We start from the raw sequence: 18,258 nt of genomic DNA, 5'->3' as shown, positions 1-18,258 counted from the left end.
AAAAGTTTAGGAGCTAACATTTTAAGATTAGCCGATGGGCTTAACGTTAACGTTAAATGATAAAAATGTTCTTATTTGTCTTATGTTCATTCAGCGTAGTGAAGCCTCTCCATTGACATGACATTCATTTTAAAAAGCCTTTTGTCCGCACCGTTAGGTGTTACGCTTTTTTCGGCTAAGGTTGCCTTCAAGTGCCGTTTTTGGCAGCGTTCCCTTCTCCACAAAATTGTTTGGCGCGGGTTTCTCTCAGCGGGGAATGAGAAAACCCGTAATGGATGTACAATCGAGTAATGCGACGGAACGATTCGAGGAGTACTTGGAAGGAGAGGGAAACTCTGTCGCTCCGGTCCACTCATTTACGGAGATCCTGTCCGGGTGTCAGTGTGTGCTCTTCTGTGGAGACACTCAAGTTGGAGAACTAAACAAACTGGCCAATTATGTTGAATAGTTTTGTTGAATAATTAATGTGTTTACATATTTACAGAACTACTGTATGAATCAGCATAGCTGTGATTACCTGCAGGCTGCAGCCTACATATGTGAGTTTGCGGCAGACGCAACCACAACAGACCGACTGGAGCAGAGGAAACACTGCGGCTGTGTCTCAACGCCCTGTGAGCTGCCTACCTAGCAGTGTCATAGACGCCCTGATACCAATCAAAAATGGCTGTGTAGGTACTTAGACTGCTAAACAAAAATTCAACTCGTTCTGTTTACCTCACACAAATTAGGGTAATCTCGTTAACTAAACACAGAAACTTATCTTGCATCACACCGGCTTCTAATTGAGGCAGGATAGTCATTAGGGCCCCTTCATGCATGCCAACCATGCCTATAGTGTTAGTTACTATGACTTTATTGGCACAAGGGAAGCATTTTTTCGTTTCTTGCTATCGGAAAGTTTCTAAAGGTCAGAAAAGACTCATAGCAGGAATATTTTTTAATGCTTTTATGAATGTTACATTACAGAATCTGAGAAAGACTATCTATCTCGAGCAATAGAGTAAAAATAAGAAAGAAATAATCTCATAATGATTTACAGTAAATAGCAAAAAGTAAAACCCCTTTTTTTAACTTAAAAAAAAAAAAAAGAAGCTTTTACAGAAATGATATGTGAACATTATTGACATTTTGGGGAGTATGGTCATGTCAATATGTGGCTTCAAGGATATAATGGTCAGATCGTGTCTCGAATGTTTTAAAATATTTTGTGTGTGCAAATGGATCCTGTCAATATACCAAACCAGATGCAACTTGCTGTTTGTCAGAGCTCTTGCTGCAATCTGCAGAAACCCAATATACTGGAAAGGCAGGAAGGGGGTTTAAACATGGTATATTTAATCACATAAACACAAATTTATTCTCAAATTTTTTTTTTATTAATCATTTACTTTATGAAGTCTCGGGTTTCTTTTCTTTTTCAACTTTTCTTGAAATATTTTGAGCTAGAAATATGAGAAACTAGTGTCTTTTAAGTGACAATGCTGCCATCGTGTGGTGAAAATCGGAAGATTGGTGTTCCTAACCCCCTCACTATTATTATAGAAGACATGTCATACATTTTTCTTTAATATATATAAATACACGTTTAAACATGCAAGTGGTTTAAGATTTATATAAAAAAATGCAGATATTTAAGCAGATAAAAGCAGACCACTTGAAAAGCAAAATAAAGCCTTTGTGAAATCTGTGGCGTATGGAAGACCGTTTCTGCCACACTTGAGTAAAATAGTATGACTTTGAAACTTACTCATAATTATGACTTAATTTCTCATAATAATGAAAACTTTCTTGTAGTAATTAGGCTACTTACTTTTCTCATAGTAAAGAGAAACTAAGGCTGTGTCTGAAATCGCCCCCTATACCCTCATTCACTATTCCCTAGTGCATTGTGGGGTTGAACTAGTGCACTCGATAACTTACACGGTTTCGAACACCATCACAAATGGCTGTCCCCTCAAATAGTGAAAGGTATAGGGGGCGATATCGGACACACCCACAGTGAGCAATCGATGCTCCCTGTTTTTTGTGGTGCATTGTGGGATTTTTAGGGAGCGAACATTCCAGTGCACTGGAAGGATTTTGCGATCGAGACAGCCCCCTTATAATGGCTGACTCCCTGACTACTGAACTAGGGAACTGATTTGAGACGCACCTTAAGTCATTCTTATGAGAACATAAGGCTGTGTCCGAAATCCCCCCCTATACCCTCATTCACTATTCCATACGTTACTCCACTAATTTTCTTTTTTCTCGTTACTCCACTAATGGATTGTACACTCGTTATTGCGGACGGTGCATTGTGGGATTGAATGAGTGCACTCCATAACGTGGTTTCGGACACCATGGCTGCGATACATATGGGGCGATTTTGGAAACAGCCTTCGTCATTATTGCCAGAAAGTTTCTCATTATTTTGAGAAACTAAGTCATTACAAGAAAGTTTCTCATTGTTATGACTTGCAAAATTAGTTGAGATTGAGAATCCAGCACTGTTTCATTAAGAAAGAAGCCAAACAAACAGCGTTCAGCACCCTGGACAGCAGCACTCGCAGCTTCACTTAGTTATTCACGTGTCAGTGTCACGACGATTTATCTTTCTGTTACATATTCTTTAAGATGGTCTATTCACACCACCAGATGGCATAACATGTACAACTATTAGCCTACCCATCGCCGGGCAATCCTGCTTTCAATCACTCTATTAATGTAATTCATCTTATTTGTTAGAAATGCTAAAAACGCTTAAGAAAGTTGCAAACGTACAAATACATAGCAAACAAACAAATGCACAAATCTGCCTTCCACAGTCCAATTAGTCAAGGCATCTTGTGCGCGTGCGTGGAGTGGATCGTGTACCCCCGCGCGCAGCTCGGGGCGCATCATTGACAGGTTACTCGCGTGCACTTCTCATGCTGTGCATTGAACACCTGTAAGATGTGCATGGAAACAACAGCTGGGTTGAAATCATGAGGTGCCATTAAGCCCATGCAAATCCTCTGAAATTTCCTCATAATGACTAATTGGACAAACGCGTCCAGCTGCCCGTTCAGCATCACTTTATGCGCGGAAGACATTATGGACAGTAATGCAACTGCTGAGGACTTTGAGTACCCGGTCCATCTCTTCCCAGTCCCAATACTGACTGGCATCACAGTGACGTGCTTTTTCCTGTTCCTCGTCGGAATTGCGGGGAACCTGTTGACCATTTCGGTGGTCACTAAATACAAAGACATGCGAACCACCACTAACCTTTACCTCTGCAGTATGGCACTTTCAGACCTGCTCATTTTCCTCTGCATGCCCCTCGACCTGTACCGGGTCTGGCGGTATCGACCGTGGAACTTTGGCGACGAGCTGTGCAAACTCTTTCAGTTTGTGAGTGAAAGCTGCACGTACTCCACCATCCTCAACATCACCGCGCTGAGCGTGGAGAGATACTTCGCTATATGCTTTCCCTTCAGGGCAAAAGTCATCGTCACGCGGGGTCGGGTAAAAGTGGTGATTTTACTCCTCTGGACTGTGGCTCTGTGCAGCGCGGGACCTATATTCATTCTGGTTGGGGTCGAGCACGAGAACGGCACCAACTCCTGGGAAACCAACGAGTGTAAAGCGACCGAATATGCCATCCGGTCCGGACTGCTTACTATGATGGTTTGGGTCTCCAGTGTGTTTTTCTTCCTCCCGGTCCTCTGTTTGACAGTGTTATACAGCCTCATAGGCAGAAGACTGTGGAGAAGAAAGGAGAATCCAGTCGGACCCATTTCTAGTCGAGATAAGAACAATAAACAAACGGTCAAAATGCTAGGTGAGCTCAACGATGCCCTGAAAAGTCGGACACATAGGCTACTTTGTGTATTAAATTCTGTTTGAAAATCATAAGCTATATAGCCCATTATATTATGATATATGTTGCGTGGATTTCATTCAGAAAATTGTATTTCAACAATTAGCCATATTTAAATATTATTTAAATATATTTAAAACAACCGTTTAATTTAATAAATATTTATTTACATCTAACAGAACATACGCTAATTAAATGCCATGTGCATAACGCAATAAGCCACGAGAGGTGATTTTACAGTGATTTTAACCAAATCGTCAACATATAAAAAATAATAAAAGTATTAGTATAAATGTACATTGATCTGTATTTTTGACATTACAGTTTACATGAATTATTAATCAGAATAAATGTTTTGCTCATTGTGTGCAGGACTGCAAGGTAGGCTACGCAGCAAAAAAAAAAAAAAAAAAAAACGCCAAATGCGTCTCCAAATCAGACATGGGGACTACCTGTCCTGAAATTCCACATTTTGATGGTCTAAAATTCGTTCTTTTCGCCCATACAAAATTAATGCTTTTGATTAAACTATTGGATATTCTATATTACAACTTTATCGAACCAAGAACTGTATATCCAGCCTCCATATAAAACGTTGAACTTGTTTATTTTTATTATTATTTATAATCAGGAATCAAATTATTTTTCTGAAGAACACATTCAGTGACTAGAAGTAGCATGATTATGAACAAATTACTCTTTTATATCTACCCCGCAAGTCACTCAGATTTGATTTTCTTTGAGTGAATCAAAAACATGCAGCGAGCAGTGTAGTCCGAAACCCGAACAAATGACTCGAGTTCTTGAGTCGGTTCTTTTAACGAACCGTTCAGTCGGATCGGTTAGTGATTCGACTCATCCGTGAGTAGCCTAACTTAATCATTTCCGATTCGAACATATTGCTAAGCATGTTTGCACTCTTTTTATATCGTATTAAATGTATTTTTTTATTTTTTTATAATGCAATGTGAAAACCATTAAAAACAATAACTTTATCTCTCGCTCTCTCTCCCTTTATCAGCTGTGGTGGTTCTTGCGTTTGTTCTCTGCTGGCTGCCGTTCCACGTGGGTCGTTATCTCTTCTCCAAGTCATCCGAGGCCAATTCTCCCATCATCTCCCAAATCAGCGAATACTGCAACCTGGTCTCATTTGTGCTGTTTTACCTCAGCGCTGCGATCAACCCAATCCTCTACAACATCATGTCGAAGAAGTACAGGAGCGCGGCGTGCAAACTGTTCGGAGTGAGGCGCGCTCCCGGACGATCAGTGCAGAGCATCGTGAACGCGGAGAGTTTTTCGGTGTGTAATGAATACAGCTGGAGCACGTGACATAGGAAAAGTCGATTTGAAACGTGTCGTGCACTTTTCAACACAGACTAAAAAGACTATAAAAACACTGAATGAGAATGAAAACAAAGGACAGTCAACATTAACCTAATCATTTTGGTGATATTGAGACGGAGTCATCTGATATCATAAAAGCCATTGCATATTTTCAATTTAGCCTGTATATAGCAGTAAAAAATAATCGAACTGTTGAGCCCTCATCACACTAAGTATATTAAAGGGATTGTTCACCAAAAATTTAAAATTCTGTCCTTAATTACTCACCCTCATGTCGTTCCAGCTTAAGACTTTCGTTCATCTTCAGAAAACAAATGATCTTTTTTGTGAAATCTAAGATCTTACTGTCCCTCCATTGACAGCCTACATTACTACCACTTTGACACTGTAAAAATAATCCATATGAAGAGACTTGATTGCTTTATATAATGAACAGATTTAATTAATGGTTTCATTCACATATAAACATTGATCAGCGAACGCAAACAAACTCAACCGAACCTGCTTGAAGCACAACAACAAACCTCTTGCGGAAGCTCAAACATGTTGCGTAACACGAGAATGAACCTCATTGGTTCTTGCGGAAGCTCAAATGTGCTGCGTAACACGAGAATGAACCTCATTGGTTCTTGTGGAAGCTCAAACATGTTGCGTAAAACGAGAATGAACCTCATTGGTTCTTGCGGAAGCTCAAACATGTTGCGTAAAACGAGAATGAACCTCATTGGTTCTTGGGGAAGCTCAAACGTGTTGCGTAAAACGAGAATGAACCTCATTGGTTCTTGTCGAAGCTCAAACGTGCTGCGTAACAAGAGAATCAACCTCATTGGTTCTTGCTGAAGATCAAACGTGCTGCGTAACATGAGAATGAACCTCATTGGTTCTTACAGAAGCTCAAACGTGCTGCGTAACACGAGAATGAACCTCATTGGTTCTTGCTGAAGATCAAACGTGCTGCGTAACACGAGAATGAACCTCATTGGTTCTTACAGAAGCTCAAACGTGCTGCGTAACACGAGAATGAACCTCATTGGTTCCAGAGGTGGAAAGTAACGGATTACATTTACTCGCGTTACTGTAATTGAGTAGTTTTTTTGTGTACTTCTACTTTTTTAAGTAGTTTTTAAAATCTGTAATTTTACTTTTACTTAAGTACGTTTTGTTTGAAGTATTGTAATTCGCTCCATTTTTAAATCATATCCGTTACTGAGTAAAAAATAAATAAAATAATAATTTACAAGGGGGAAAAAAAATCGCGCTCCGGAAACTACTACATTGATTGAAGGGCGGGAGAACCGTCTATGGCGAGAACAAACGCGCAAAAAAGGTGATGCAGACCCAGCTAAAAGTGAAACGCTGTCGAATTCTTATGAAGCGAACCATATGGGCAGTATGTGAATACTTTAGATGTAGGAAAAACGCGTGGTTGTCCTCGAGGATAGATATCCAATTTGCAAAAAATGTGGACGCAATGTGGCTGCAAAAGGAGGAAACATAGAACACCATCCATCCGTGCAGATAAAGGTATGTCCCGTTTGCAGAGTGAATCCCCGAATCCAAAATCCAAATGAAAATTCAATTTACATAACGCAGGTTCCACGTAAAACACGCAATGATGTAGGCTATATGAATAAATTGAAAGTAGAGCTGTGCAATAAATCGCGACATGGTCTCTGAATATTAAAGCGCAAAAAGACTGCTATGTAAATATGCTTGTTCTGCGTGCCTCTGTGTGAATGAGCTGCGTCGCGTCTGTAGCCTACTACATACTTAAGTATGCCTGATGCTCATTGTGTTTTCAGCGTCTCACAAACAATATGAGGACATGAAATAGGCTACATGAACATTTAGAGAGCTGCTCTGAGAGAACGCCTAATGAGCATTTTCATCATTTTATTTGAGAAAAACCATTGTCAAATACACTCTAAAACAGGTCTTCACTAGAACCCGTCAAAATAAAAGTTTAGTGTAACTAGGAGAAATTATGATAGAAATAGCCTACCGGTGTATTACTATTGTATGCCTACAATAGAACATACTTCTCAAAATAATAACAACAATAATTTGAATTTAAAAAAATGTAACATTATTTAAGGAATATCTTTTTTTGGGTCCATAGTTTAATTTAATAAATCTGTTCTGCAGAACTTTCCCCAAAAAATAAAAGGATAAAGTTTACATTCATTAGTATTAAATCATAAAAAGAAACATTCATTTTCTGAATAAAATACATTTCATGGAATTATTCTTAAACATTTTAATATATTATTAATGTTAAAAAGAGTTAATCTAATGGTCATTGGTCAGTTATTTAATTTAGTTAATTAGACATGTTTTATTGAAATTTTAATAAACAAAACAAACAAATAATTTTAAGTTTGTTATAATAAAAGCATTTGTTAAACCAAAAAACTGTTTTCATTCATTTAACTGTCATTTTTTTAACTGATGATAATAATAATAATAACAATAATTTAATGATACCGTTTATTTATTTATTAATTGATTAAAGGGATAGTTCACCCAAAAATTAAAATTAGCCCATGATTTATTCATCCTCAAGTCATCCTCAAGAGTTATATTAACAAATATCCTGCAGTGAATGGCCGTTTCTGTTTTGAAGTCCATAAAAGTGCATCTATCCATCATTAAAGTGCTCCTCACGGCTCCGGGGGGTTAATAAAGACCTTCTGAACCAGAGCGATGAATTTGTGTTAGAAAAATATCCATATTTAAAACTTTACAAAGTAGAATAACTAGCTTCCAGCCACACGAACATACAGATTCCACTTAAAGGGCACCTATTATGCAAAATTCACTTTTACATGATGTTTGAACATAAATGTGTGTTGGACTTATTTTACATCTTGTGAAAAGGGGCATAATAGGTGCTCTTTAAGTCTAAAGCGCAATTTATGCGAGGAATGCGACGTACTGCTGATATTTACGCTATGCCATGACGCACTACGCTACTTCGACGTCATAAATTGCGTAAGTTGTGCTATAGACGCAAGTAGACTGCGTTTGGCCGGAAGCTAGAATTTTACTTTGTAACATGTTAAATATGGATTTTTTTTTCTTAAACTCATTGCTTTGCTTTAGAAGGCCTTTATTAACCCTGTATGGAGCACTTTTATGGTGAATAGAGGCACTTTAATGGACTTTTTAAATATAACTCTGAAAGAAGAATGTCATATACACCTAGGATGACTTGAGGGTCAATAAATCATGGGCTTATTTTCATTTTTGGGTGAACTATCCCTTTAACAGTAATATTTTCGGAGACATTGCCATACTGTGCAAATCTCATACCGTTACAACCCTACACGGGAGAGCCCCCCACCCCCGCTGTTAAAAAAGTAACTAAGTAACTTTTACTCTGAGTAAATTTTAAATGAGCTACTTTTTACTTTTACTTGAGTCGATTTTTAGACCGGTACTTTTACTTGTACTTAAGTAAAATTTCATTGAAGTAGTAGTACTTTTACTTGAGTACAATATTTTATTACTCTTTCCACCTCTGATTGGTTCTTACAGAAGCTCAAACGTGTGTAGTTGTCAACAGAGAACAGATATCGCTAAGATTTCATAAAATTAAAAAAACTTGATTTGTGTTCCGAAGATGAATGAAAGTCATACTGGTTTGGAACGACATGAGGGGGAGTAATTGAGAGAATTTTCATTTTTAAACTACTCTAATGCTGACCGAAAAGTTTTTTTCTATTTTAAATAATTAAAAGCATATATTTTGTTTGTTCTTTAATTATTGATGGTTGCATTTTTAACTTTAGGAGCAACATACCAAGTGCATACACCAAATATTAGTGTTCATCATCAGCAGACACCAGCAGTGTGACGATTCCCTTTACCTGGTATTCATGCAAACTGTACATGTGCACACTACCCAGAATGCCTTAAACTGTGTGAAGTACTGGATGACAGAGCACTGTAGATGTAAGCACTCGAACATTGTACCCTATGTGGGAGAGATGCAATGGTGCTGAATGATAACATCCCATGCCATTTAAAGCCCATCGCCAAGCTTATGCCATTGGATCATAGTACATAAATGCATAGCAGGCATAACAAGTGCACTTATTGCAGGTTTGTGAACAATGCTGTGTTTTGTAAGCTTTGTGTTTGAATTCAGTACATGTTACTTGTTGGCAATGACGTTCTAATTAATGTAAAACTTTTTCTTGATGCCTGTAAAACTCAAGATTCTTCAAGTGGAGACATGTTTTTGTTAATGAAAATATTTATTAAAGATATTTGATATGTTGTCTATATGCCTAAATTCACACTGCGATGCATTTTCTGAAAGGCGTTATTGTGTAATATACATAAAGATGTTGATGTCATGCAGTACTTGATTTAAAAATTAAAATGGATTTTGTGTTATTGACTACACAACTTATTTGTTCTTGGAAATGCATAAAAAAAAAAAAAAGTATAACAAGTCTTGACTCCTCAGCACAGAAAATCCAATGAAAATGTTTGTATTGTGTCCTTCTGTAAAGATAAAATGTAAATAAATTATTAAAATATAAAACCTAATATAATTGATGGTCTTAAATGAAATACAAACACCACAAATTGTTTCAGAAATTTAAAAAAATTTATTGTGTATAAATATATTACATATATGCTACAGATACATAATCATCTTAAATACAAAGGGTAGTAATTTTCAATATCTATACATTTAAATTGATATGGTAGTTTTTTTATTTTTTTAATAGGTCTATGATTATAATTTACATCAATAAATGTGACAGTTATGCTTAAAAAAAAAAAGGTAATATGGAATGATTTTCATGAAGCAATATGCAAGCATGGAAAACTATGTCTAAGCCACTTATTACCTGATCTCCAGCTAAATTCAGCTACAAAAAAATTTAAAGAAAAAGGTATTTATGTTTTCCACTTAAAAAGATTCTGGGTCTATAGATCTTTAAAAAAAAAAAAAAAAAAAAAAAGTGTTCTTCAAGTGTTTCCACTTCAAGTTTTCTAGTGTCAAGTCATTTCAACTTCTTTTAATCAGACAACAATGGAATGTTTGTCTAAAAAGTTCAACAATACATATATACGATCAGGAGTAGTTAAAAGTAAAAATAAAAATGCCAAGATTTGGCTTAAACTTGCTGTTGTGCAGATGAAATCACAAGGTCGATCAGATATCAACCTTTCCAGAATCAGAAACAAAATAACAAACAATACAAATATATCTGAAATAAGACAGGTTAATGATGTTAAAATGCTGCGGTATATTTGGAAAAATAATAAAGATTTGTCATAAAAAAAGACATGCTACATGAGGAAAATATTGAATATGACAGTTCTGATTCTTGTAATAAATAAATGAAGATTGCACTGTGATTTGCATTATGAAGTAAAAGTATATAGCATAAATAATCTGTGTTTTGCTCACTAACTTTGGTTAAGGGCTGATTGAGCTAGTAAACATGATCATGTACTGTATGTGACCAGGGTAAGGGGTTAATGGAATACTGTAAGCAGCAGATCTGAAATGATTCGTAGTGAAAGATTGGAATTGTGGATTTAAAGGCACAGGTTCACATCACATCAAGTCCCTGAGGTACAAACACTCCAGACTTCACAACACTGTACATCGATGATTGATTGCAAAGACTGTCATTTGACTCTCTTTGGACTGACAGTTGCTGGTGTTTTTTGAAAATTTTCCTTTTTTTGTAGAGAAGGCCCAAGGACACTTTTTTTTTTAAAGACAAACAAAAGTATACAGCTTTTAAGAAGCTTTTAGACAGACTTTCCAGGGGCACAGATAAGAGAAAGACAATATTGGTGCGGTTTATCTGTCTAGACACTGAATTAAAGATAATAAAATAAAAACATCATCAGACTCCATTCTTGCATAACTTGAGATCCGAAAGGCCACTTATTACTTTAGTGTTAAAAATCTCCTAAATACTAAATATAAAATGTATAAAATATGCTACAGCATCTTAAACTAAAAAAAAAAAAAAAACAGGCACAGACGCCGAACAGTACGTTTCATCATTACTGATTTCTTAAAGCTGTAACTCACCTTACAGAAAAACTGTAAAAAACCTGTAATAAAAAATATGAAATCTGCTCAGGTGGTCGTTCTTAAAACTGTAATAAGTATATTTTGGTCAATGACCAAAAAAATAATACTTGCACTAATGGTTTTGCAAGCTTTAGTTAAAAACTCAAGTCTAAATCAGAAGCTGAAGCAGGAAGGCCATTAAGACCGAGAGAGAGGCCACCCCAAATACTATGAGGCCGGCGAACTGTTCATCTGTGAGGGCTTTTCCCATGGGCACCCTGGTGACGTCCGCTTCCACAGCCAGTGTGGCGTCAGACCGCCGCAGGTTGAAGTGAGCGGACGGGCTGAAGGACCCCAACAGCTCCTGGTGGGTGTCTGCGCAGCGCCTGCATGGAAACACTCGCACACGGTAGTCTGTGTTCCACTGTACGCCGGAAAGTTGGAAGGACGTCTCGTCTCCCTTATACACCTAAGAGACAGAAGGAAGGTGATGTATTAGCTCAGATCAAGCTCATCCTTAATCACAGTGCACACTTTTGGATACTTAAGGAATTATTATTATTATACTTCTTAGATATTATATAGGGTGAATGGGATGGAAAATATATATTTACACAAAAAATATACAAATATATTTATTAAATATTATTATATAAAAATATTAATATTTTATAAATATACAATAGTAAAAATGAGACACACACACACACACTTAAAGGTATACAATATATAAAAATACATGCATTACAATACAAATGCAAATGTGTACATGGAAATTATAATAAGTAAATATGAAATATAAAATCTATCTCTTACATAAATACTACTACTATATAATTATAATTAATTATACAAGGTGACTGGCAATGAATAAAAAAATTTAAACAAGTAAATAAATATATTTGTTATAATAAAAGGAGACTAGGATTGAGTATAAACATGTAAATATTTATGCATGTATACATATGTACAGTATATGTATAGATCTGTAAATAATATATATTTAAATGCTATCCCTCGTTACAAAAAAATAAACTTTATTTTTAGGTGTCATCATTATAGTGTAATTATACACTTAAGTACTGAGTAATATTAAATAACTACATGTACTTACTAGGGTTAGGATTTGGTTGAGGGTTAGTTGCATGCAATTATGCATCATTTACTGTTATTGCTATAGTAACTTCATGTAACATATGTAACAAGGACACTAAAATAAAGTTACCAAAAATAATGTAACAAAAAAAAAGTTTTAGGCAGCTAAAGCAAATGCAGTAGAAGAAAAAATGAGGAATGAATCAAGACTTTAGGTTCACTGGTCATCAGAAAAGAATCCAAGATGGAAGAAAGAAGGCCAGACAATCTTTTCACTCGGTCTCTGGCCCACATATTACAAAAGATAAATCTCCAGAGCTCGCCAAGAAAAGACTTGGGTCTGCTCAAAGGGAATCTCAACAAGTCACTGTAATCCTTTCATCTGGAGAGCGACACACAAAACACTGAAGATTACAGTTACATAAACGTTCTTACAATTTCTTGCTTGAAATAGTAACCTTTTTCCTCTGTGGTGTATTTAAAAAACACTAATTTTAAGCGCAATGAACCAAAAAGTGAAAGAGAAAAAGAGAAAAAATGAATGCCCCTTTTGCAAGGATGTTTGTACTGAATGTAACAGGACATTCTGCACTAATGACCCATAGAATATGCTTAATAGTCTGTATGTAGCACAAGGGCACTACTCAGTACTCAATAGAAGATTCAATTCACAGCAGTAAATCAGTGTGCTTCACAATGAGAAGCAAAACTAATTATTCTACATCTTTTATTGGCTAAGTATAAGTATAAAACTAATATATATATATACACACTCACAGAATGTGGTTGTTGACCAAAAAGTATAAGCCAATTTTAGAAACATGCACACACAAAAAAACAATGACCAAATGGAAAATAAAAGCAGGCCTAGTAAATATTGTTGAAGTCACGTTTTCAGACTGGGTTCCACCGGTCACATGCAGCACTCAGAATGACCGCAACATTTGTCTCCATGGAAACAAGAGATTTTAAGCCTCTCAATAAACGGTAGCTCAGTTTAGGTGAAGTCTTGATATTATTGCCATGAAAGACACACAATTATGCATGTATAATTAGTCTAAAAATCCCAGTTAATTAAAAGGCAATGAAAATATTTACATAATCTTGAATGCTACATGTCTAGCACTAAAAACAAGGCAGAAAAAAATCACTTCTTAAACACCTTAGTGGTATTTGCATAAACGGGGGGATAAAGGCTGCTCAGTTAAATTGTTAATTAAGCTAATATATTGCCTGGGGAACTTCCAGTCCTTTATTGAATTATTTAGTTTAAATCTAAATTAATATAGCAAGACATTGGTGAGGATGAATTTAGCAGAACAGATGAACGACTGTAAGGGGGAATCACAAGAAATGTCAAGGGCCCAGTTGTTCAAAAAGTTGAAGGACGTTTTGCTTTTCAGGATCAGGTAATCCATATTACATTTGTGCTGGTTTTTCAAAGCAACAGTTTTCAATTTCCTTTAAAAGTGAGACCCCTACGGAGGCACTTAAGTATGGAAGCTTGTTTCCGCCACGGAATAAAACAAATTAATTGCGACTTTATATCTCACAATTAAGATTTTTTTCCCCTCAATTTCGAGTTCACATCTCGCAATTCTGACTTTTTTCCCTCAGAGTTTATAATAGATAAACAGAGTGTACAATAGAGTAATAGTAGTAATTTTTCACATTATATGAAAACATACAGCTTCTGGAAGATGCTGTGCGTTCATTGGCCAGAGGACAACTGGCCCCCCGACTGAGTCTGTATTCTCCCAAGGGTTTTTCTCCATTCGTCATCTGATGGGAGTTTGGGTTCCTTGCCACTGTTGCGTTTTGGCTTGCTTAGTTGGGGACCCTTAAAGGGACCGTCACCCTCAAGTTGTTTCAAATCTTGTTTTGTGTTCAACAGAAGAAAAAAACTCATACAGATATTTTAAAGAATGTTGGTAACCAGACAGTAGACGGTAGCCAATGACTTCCATAGTAGGAAAACAAATGGAAGTCAAAGTCAACAGTCGTCAACTGTCTGGTTACCGACATTCTTTAAAATATCTTGTTTTGTGTTCAACAGAAGAAAAAAGCTGGACGATGACATCACTGTTTTCTGCAGAACTGCTTCATAGCTGAATTGAGCTCATTTCATATTTAATGATCTGTACAGTTCAGTGTGCGTTCAGTTCGGTTCAATCGCTGATTTCAGTAGTCTTTTTAGAGCTGCTTTACAGCAGAAATGAACTGTTTGCATCATGGAATCATTCTTTTCCTGTTTATCACTCTGAATCTGCATTATATAAAGTGCATTATAAATAAAGGTGACTTGACGTTACTATAATGAGAATTTGGTAGGAAGATGACCTTAAACCAATGTCTCACCTTTGTGAAATTCAACCACATATATTCATAAAAAAGACACATCCTCTAGGAGAAGAGAGGACAGAAAATTTGAAGGAGGGAAAAGTAGTGCGTTTTCTCATTTTAATGAATAAATCCAGACAATTTCGAATGTTGTGAATTCCCATTCGATTTATCGTACCATGGAAATGGCGTAACAAAAATCAATTCACAACAAAAGCGGCTGTACACCTGGATGGACCCAATCGTGGTGATAACACATTTCCCTCTCTCTGCGTGCCTTTCCAACCCCACAGCACAACTGAATGAATCCGTTGGGACTGTGTGTACGGGAGCACTCAATTTCATTCAATGTTGATTGTGATGAGTTAAAGCAGATAAAATGGGACAGAGAGCAAATGATGCAAATAGCTCGAGCCCTGTTTCCATTTCCTGTTGTAAATGAATTCTATTCATCGACAGCTTGTCTACTGTGACTGTGGCTATATGTAAATCTAGCATAGAAAAAGAAAGTGTTTCTTCCGTGAAAAAGTAAAATGACCATATTATGGTTTCTCAAACATTTAAACAAAAGTTTCAAACATTTTTAAGTTCTTGAAAAACAATGTGGGGGCAACAGCTGTTTAAGGAAGTAAAAGATGGCGTTTGGATCGTACCTGTTTAAAATCAGATTCTCTGCCTCCCAGCACCTGTAGCACATAACTGATCCGGTCTCCTCTCATTGGTGGAATGCTCTCCCATGTGACGTCACAGGTATTTCCCTCTAGTTGAACTATTTTTGGGGCTGAGGGGACCAAAAAAAAGTTCAGGTTTTTTTACATCTTTTCTTCTTCTATACACTATCGTTCATAAGCTTGGGATCAGTAAGATATTTTTAGTTTATATTTTACACGTTTGTTTGTTTTTTAATAATTTTTTTTTGTCAAAAACAGTAATTATAAATATCACTTATCTAACCCCTTATATTGGCATCGGCACCCACAGCCATTACATATTTAAAACAGTAATATCCTATACTAAACCTAAACTAATCTTGACAAACTATATATCATTTGAAAGCTTACAATCTCTAGTTTACATAGTGTAATGGTGACTGATTCTCTAAATAAATTACAGAGGAGCCGTAATTTATCAATTTGCATATATTTTCATACTCTTAAGGCGTGTTCAGACCTTTATTTTGAAATAGTGATAACCATGAAAAATCATGAAAGAATGGTAGAAACCTCAGTTTGTTTGGTTTTTAATGCCAAGAGTTCAAAAGATAGCATCCATAATTTTTTTTTTTTAGAAAAAAAGGTCTGAAAATGTTTTAAATATAAATAAAAAATAATAGATTCACCATTTGTGATGTGGAAGCGAGCTAAAATGCACATACGAGTTCTTTTTGTGTTTCTTAGAGGTTGAATTCATTTCTAAATCCAATACTACTTCTGAATAGGATGTCTACTTCATAAATTATATGAAAATTGTAAAATTTTTGAGAAAATTCTTGAGTGATCTGAAATAATGGTTCAGATCACTCAAGCAACATGGAAATGGAGGCGCCCTTATATGGGGAGTAATGTCAACTAGTGAAAAAGTCTGGTACTGCGCCCAAAAAAAATCTTGCTAAAAGCTTATTTTTTTAAATATCAACCTAAAATTCGAAACGACTTCTTCAGATTTTTGGCTTTAATTTTTTGCATTTTTAGAGTCCTCCAGGTTTTGAAAATATATATTTTATATAAAATAAGAAAAATAAAAATTAACATTGTACATTTTCATAAACTCAAACTTCTATAACTTTTTTTCTGTTTAACTTTCTTAATTTATTTCACTTCTACAAAAATCTGACAAATGTCTTAAAACAAGACAAATCTTACATCTATATTCCAAAGCATTCTTGAATTACAACCATTTAAGTTCGGAATGTGCATTTTCATGTCTATTAAAAAAAGGGGGATGCCGCTTAAGGGGCTAAAATACATGTTTTCTATTTGATTATATTTGAATATATGTCATTTACTCCAGTCTTCAGTGTCACATGATCCTTAGAAACCATTTTAATATGCCGATTTGCTTCTAAAAAAACATGTATTATATAAATTCTGAAAACACTTGTGGTACTAAATATGTTTTCAGCATTTATTGATGAATCAAAAGTTCAAAAAAACATTTGAAATAAATATTTGTAACATTTTAAATGTCTTTGTCACTTTATCAATTTAATGTGTCCTTGTTGAATAAAAGCATTCATTTCTTTAAAAAAACATGCAGTATATACACATACAGATGAAACTGGAAAAATTTGCAGAAGTTAATTTATTTTAGTAATTCAAGTTAAAAGGTGAAACTAATATATTATATAGACTCATTACAAGCAAAGTGAGATATTTTAAGCCTTTATTTGTTGTCATTTTGATGCTTACAGCTATGAAAACCTTTTCACAATATTCTAATTTTGAATTTGGGGTTTTCATAAGCTGTAAGCCATAATCATCAAAATTATAACAAATTAGTTAGATCTCATTGAGGCTTGAGATATGTCACTTTGCATGTAATGGGTCTATATAATATATTAGTTTCACCTTTTATACTGAATTACTGAAATAAATGAACTTTTGCACGATATTCAAATTTTTCGAGTTTCACCTGAACATACATACATCTATATATATATATATATCATAGTGATCCCAAACTTTTGTAGCTCTACAGATGAGTATAAGTGTAATAAATGTGGCACCTTTCAGTGTTTGTGGCAGAGATTTGGTGGTGCTGAAGGTGTACGTCTCAGAAAACGGCCCCTCGCCCGCCTCGCTCACTGCCTGGATCCGGAAACGGTACCGGCTCGATTCGCTCAGTCTCTGCAGCTTAAAAGTGTGGCTCGGACCTCGATAAACCACCACAAACCTAACAAGATAGCAAAGGCTTATTACAAACATGCACAAACAATATTAATTATAATTTTTAATTAACTGGCAGCCTAGTATTTCTTTTAAAATCTTGAGTGCAAACGAAAAAAAATGGATGGCTTGAGATCATATAACGCTGTTCCGTTCACTTTAATAAATAGCATGAAGGTAGAAAAGATTGTGCGGTACAGGCAGGCCTTCATTACCTCCGTTTAAGAGTCCAGACTTTACTGCTTATATGGTTAAAATTTTTCAGAAGAGGAACTGAGGCTGAAAGCTTAAAACCGGGGAGAGCACGGGCCTTTATTTGCTTCTAAATTAGCCATCGTGGGTCAGTGACGAGCGACTCTGAGAAAGCATTAAGGAAGGTGGTCTTGATAACCCTGAGTCTCCAATTCTAATTCCCAACAGCGCTTTGAGATCAAGTCTTCTCATTAACCAACTCCACCTTAATGGACCCACAAACACAAAATGTGCTTTTCAGATTATCTGCTAACCTGCCCTAAAGGTGCATCAGGGAAAAATAAAGTGAAGAAGTGCACGCACACGCACACACACACGCTTTACTATGAATTTTTTTTATATTCAAACAACGAACATTTACATAGTTTACGCAAAATTACCAAGCTTTTGATGTTGAGTACAAGACTGTTGTTCTTAATTATGAACCAGGATTATTGTTAACT

At 35.8% G+C, this 18,258-nt stretch overlaps 2 protein-coding genes across 4 annotated transcripts in view; one reads left to right on the top strand and one right to left on the bottom strand.

Annotated features, from left to right (window-relative positions):
• Positions 1–3,015: 3,015 nt before the first annotated feature.
• Positions 3,016–5,426, top strand: ghsrb (growth hormone secretagogue receptor b; the record flags this gene model as incomplete). Its single annotated transcript, XM_079602538.1, has 2 exons — positions 3,016–3,808; positions 4,869–5,426. 2 exons carry the CDS (start codon positions 3,016–3,018, stop codon positions 5,174–5,176), a joined length of 1,101 nt encoding a protein of 366 aa, XP_079458664.1. The 3' UTR covers positions 5,177–5,426.
• Positions 5,427–10,150: 4,724 nt separating this feature from the next.
• fndc3bb (fibronectin type III domain containing 3Bb) overlaps positions 10,151–18,258 on the bottom strand; it is a 61,835-nt gene continuing 53,727 nt past the window's right edge. For all 3 annotated transcript variants that reach the window (XM_079601831.1, XM_079601830.1, XM_079601832.1), the window contains exons 22-24: positions 17,404–17,570; positions 15,332–15,459; positions 10,151–11,712 (exon numbers count right to left, since the gene is read on the bottom strand). In XM_079601831.1, the coding sequence (XP_079457957.1) occupies positions 11,413–11,712; positions 15,332–15,459; positions 17,404–17,570 (595 nt within the window). In that variant the 3' untranslated portion in view covers positions 10,151–11,412. The remainder of the gene's footprint in view (positions 11,713–15,331; positions 15,460–17,403; positions 17,571–18,258) is intronic.

Source organism: Phoxinus phoxinus (genome assembly GCF_949152265.1).
Source record: "Phoxinus phoxinus genome assembly, chromosome: 24".
NCBI classification, from domain to species: Eukaryota; Metazoa; Chordata; class Actinopteri; order Cypriniformes; family Leuciscidae; genus Phoxinus; species Phoxinus phoxinus.
This window is presented reverse-complemented; position numbering and strand designations above follow the sequence as displayed.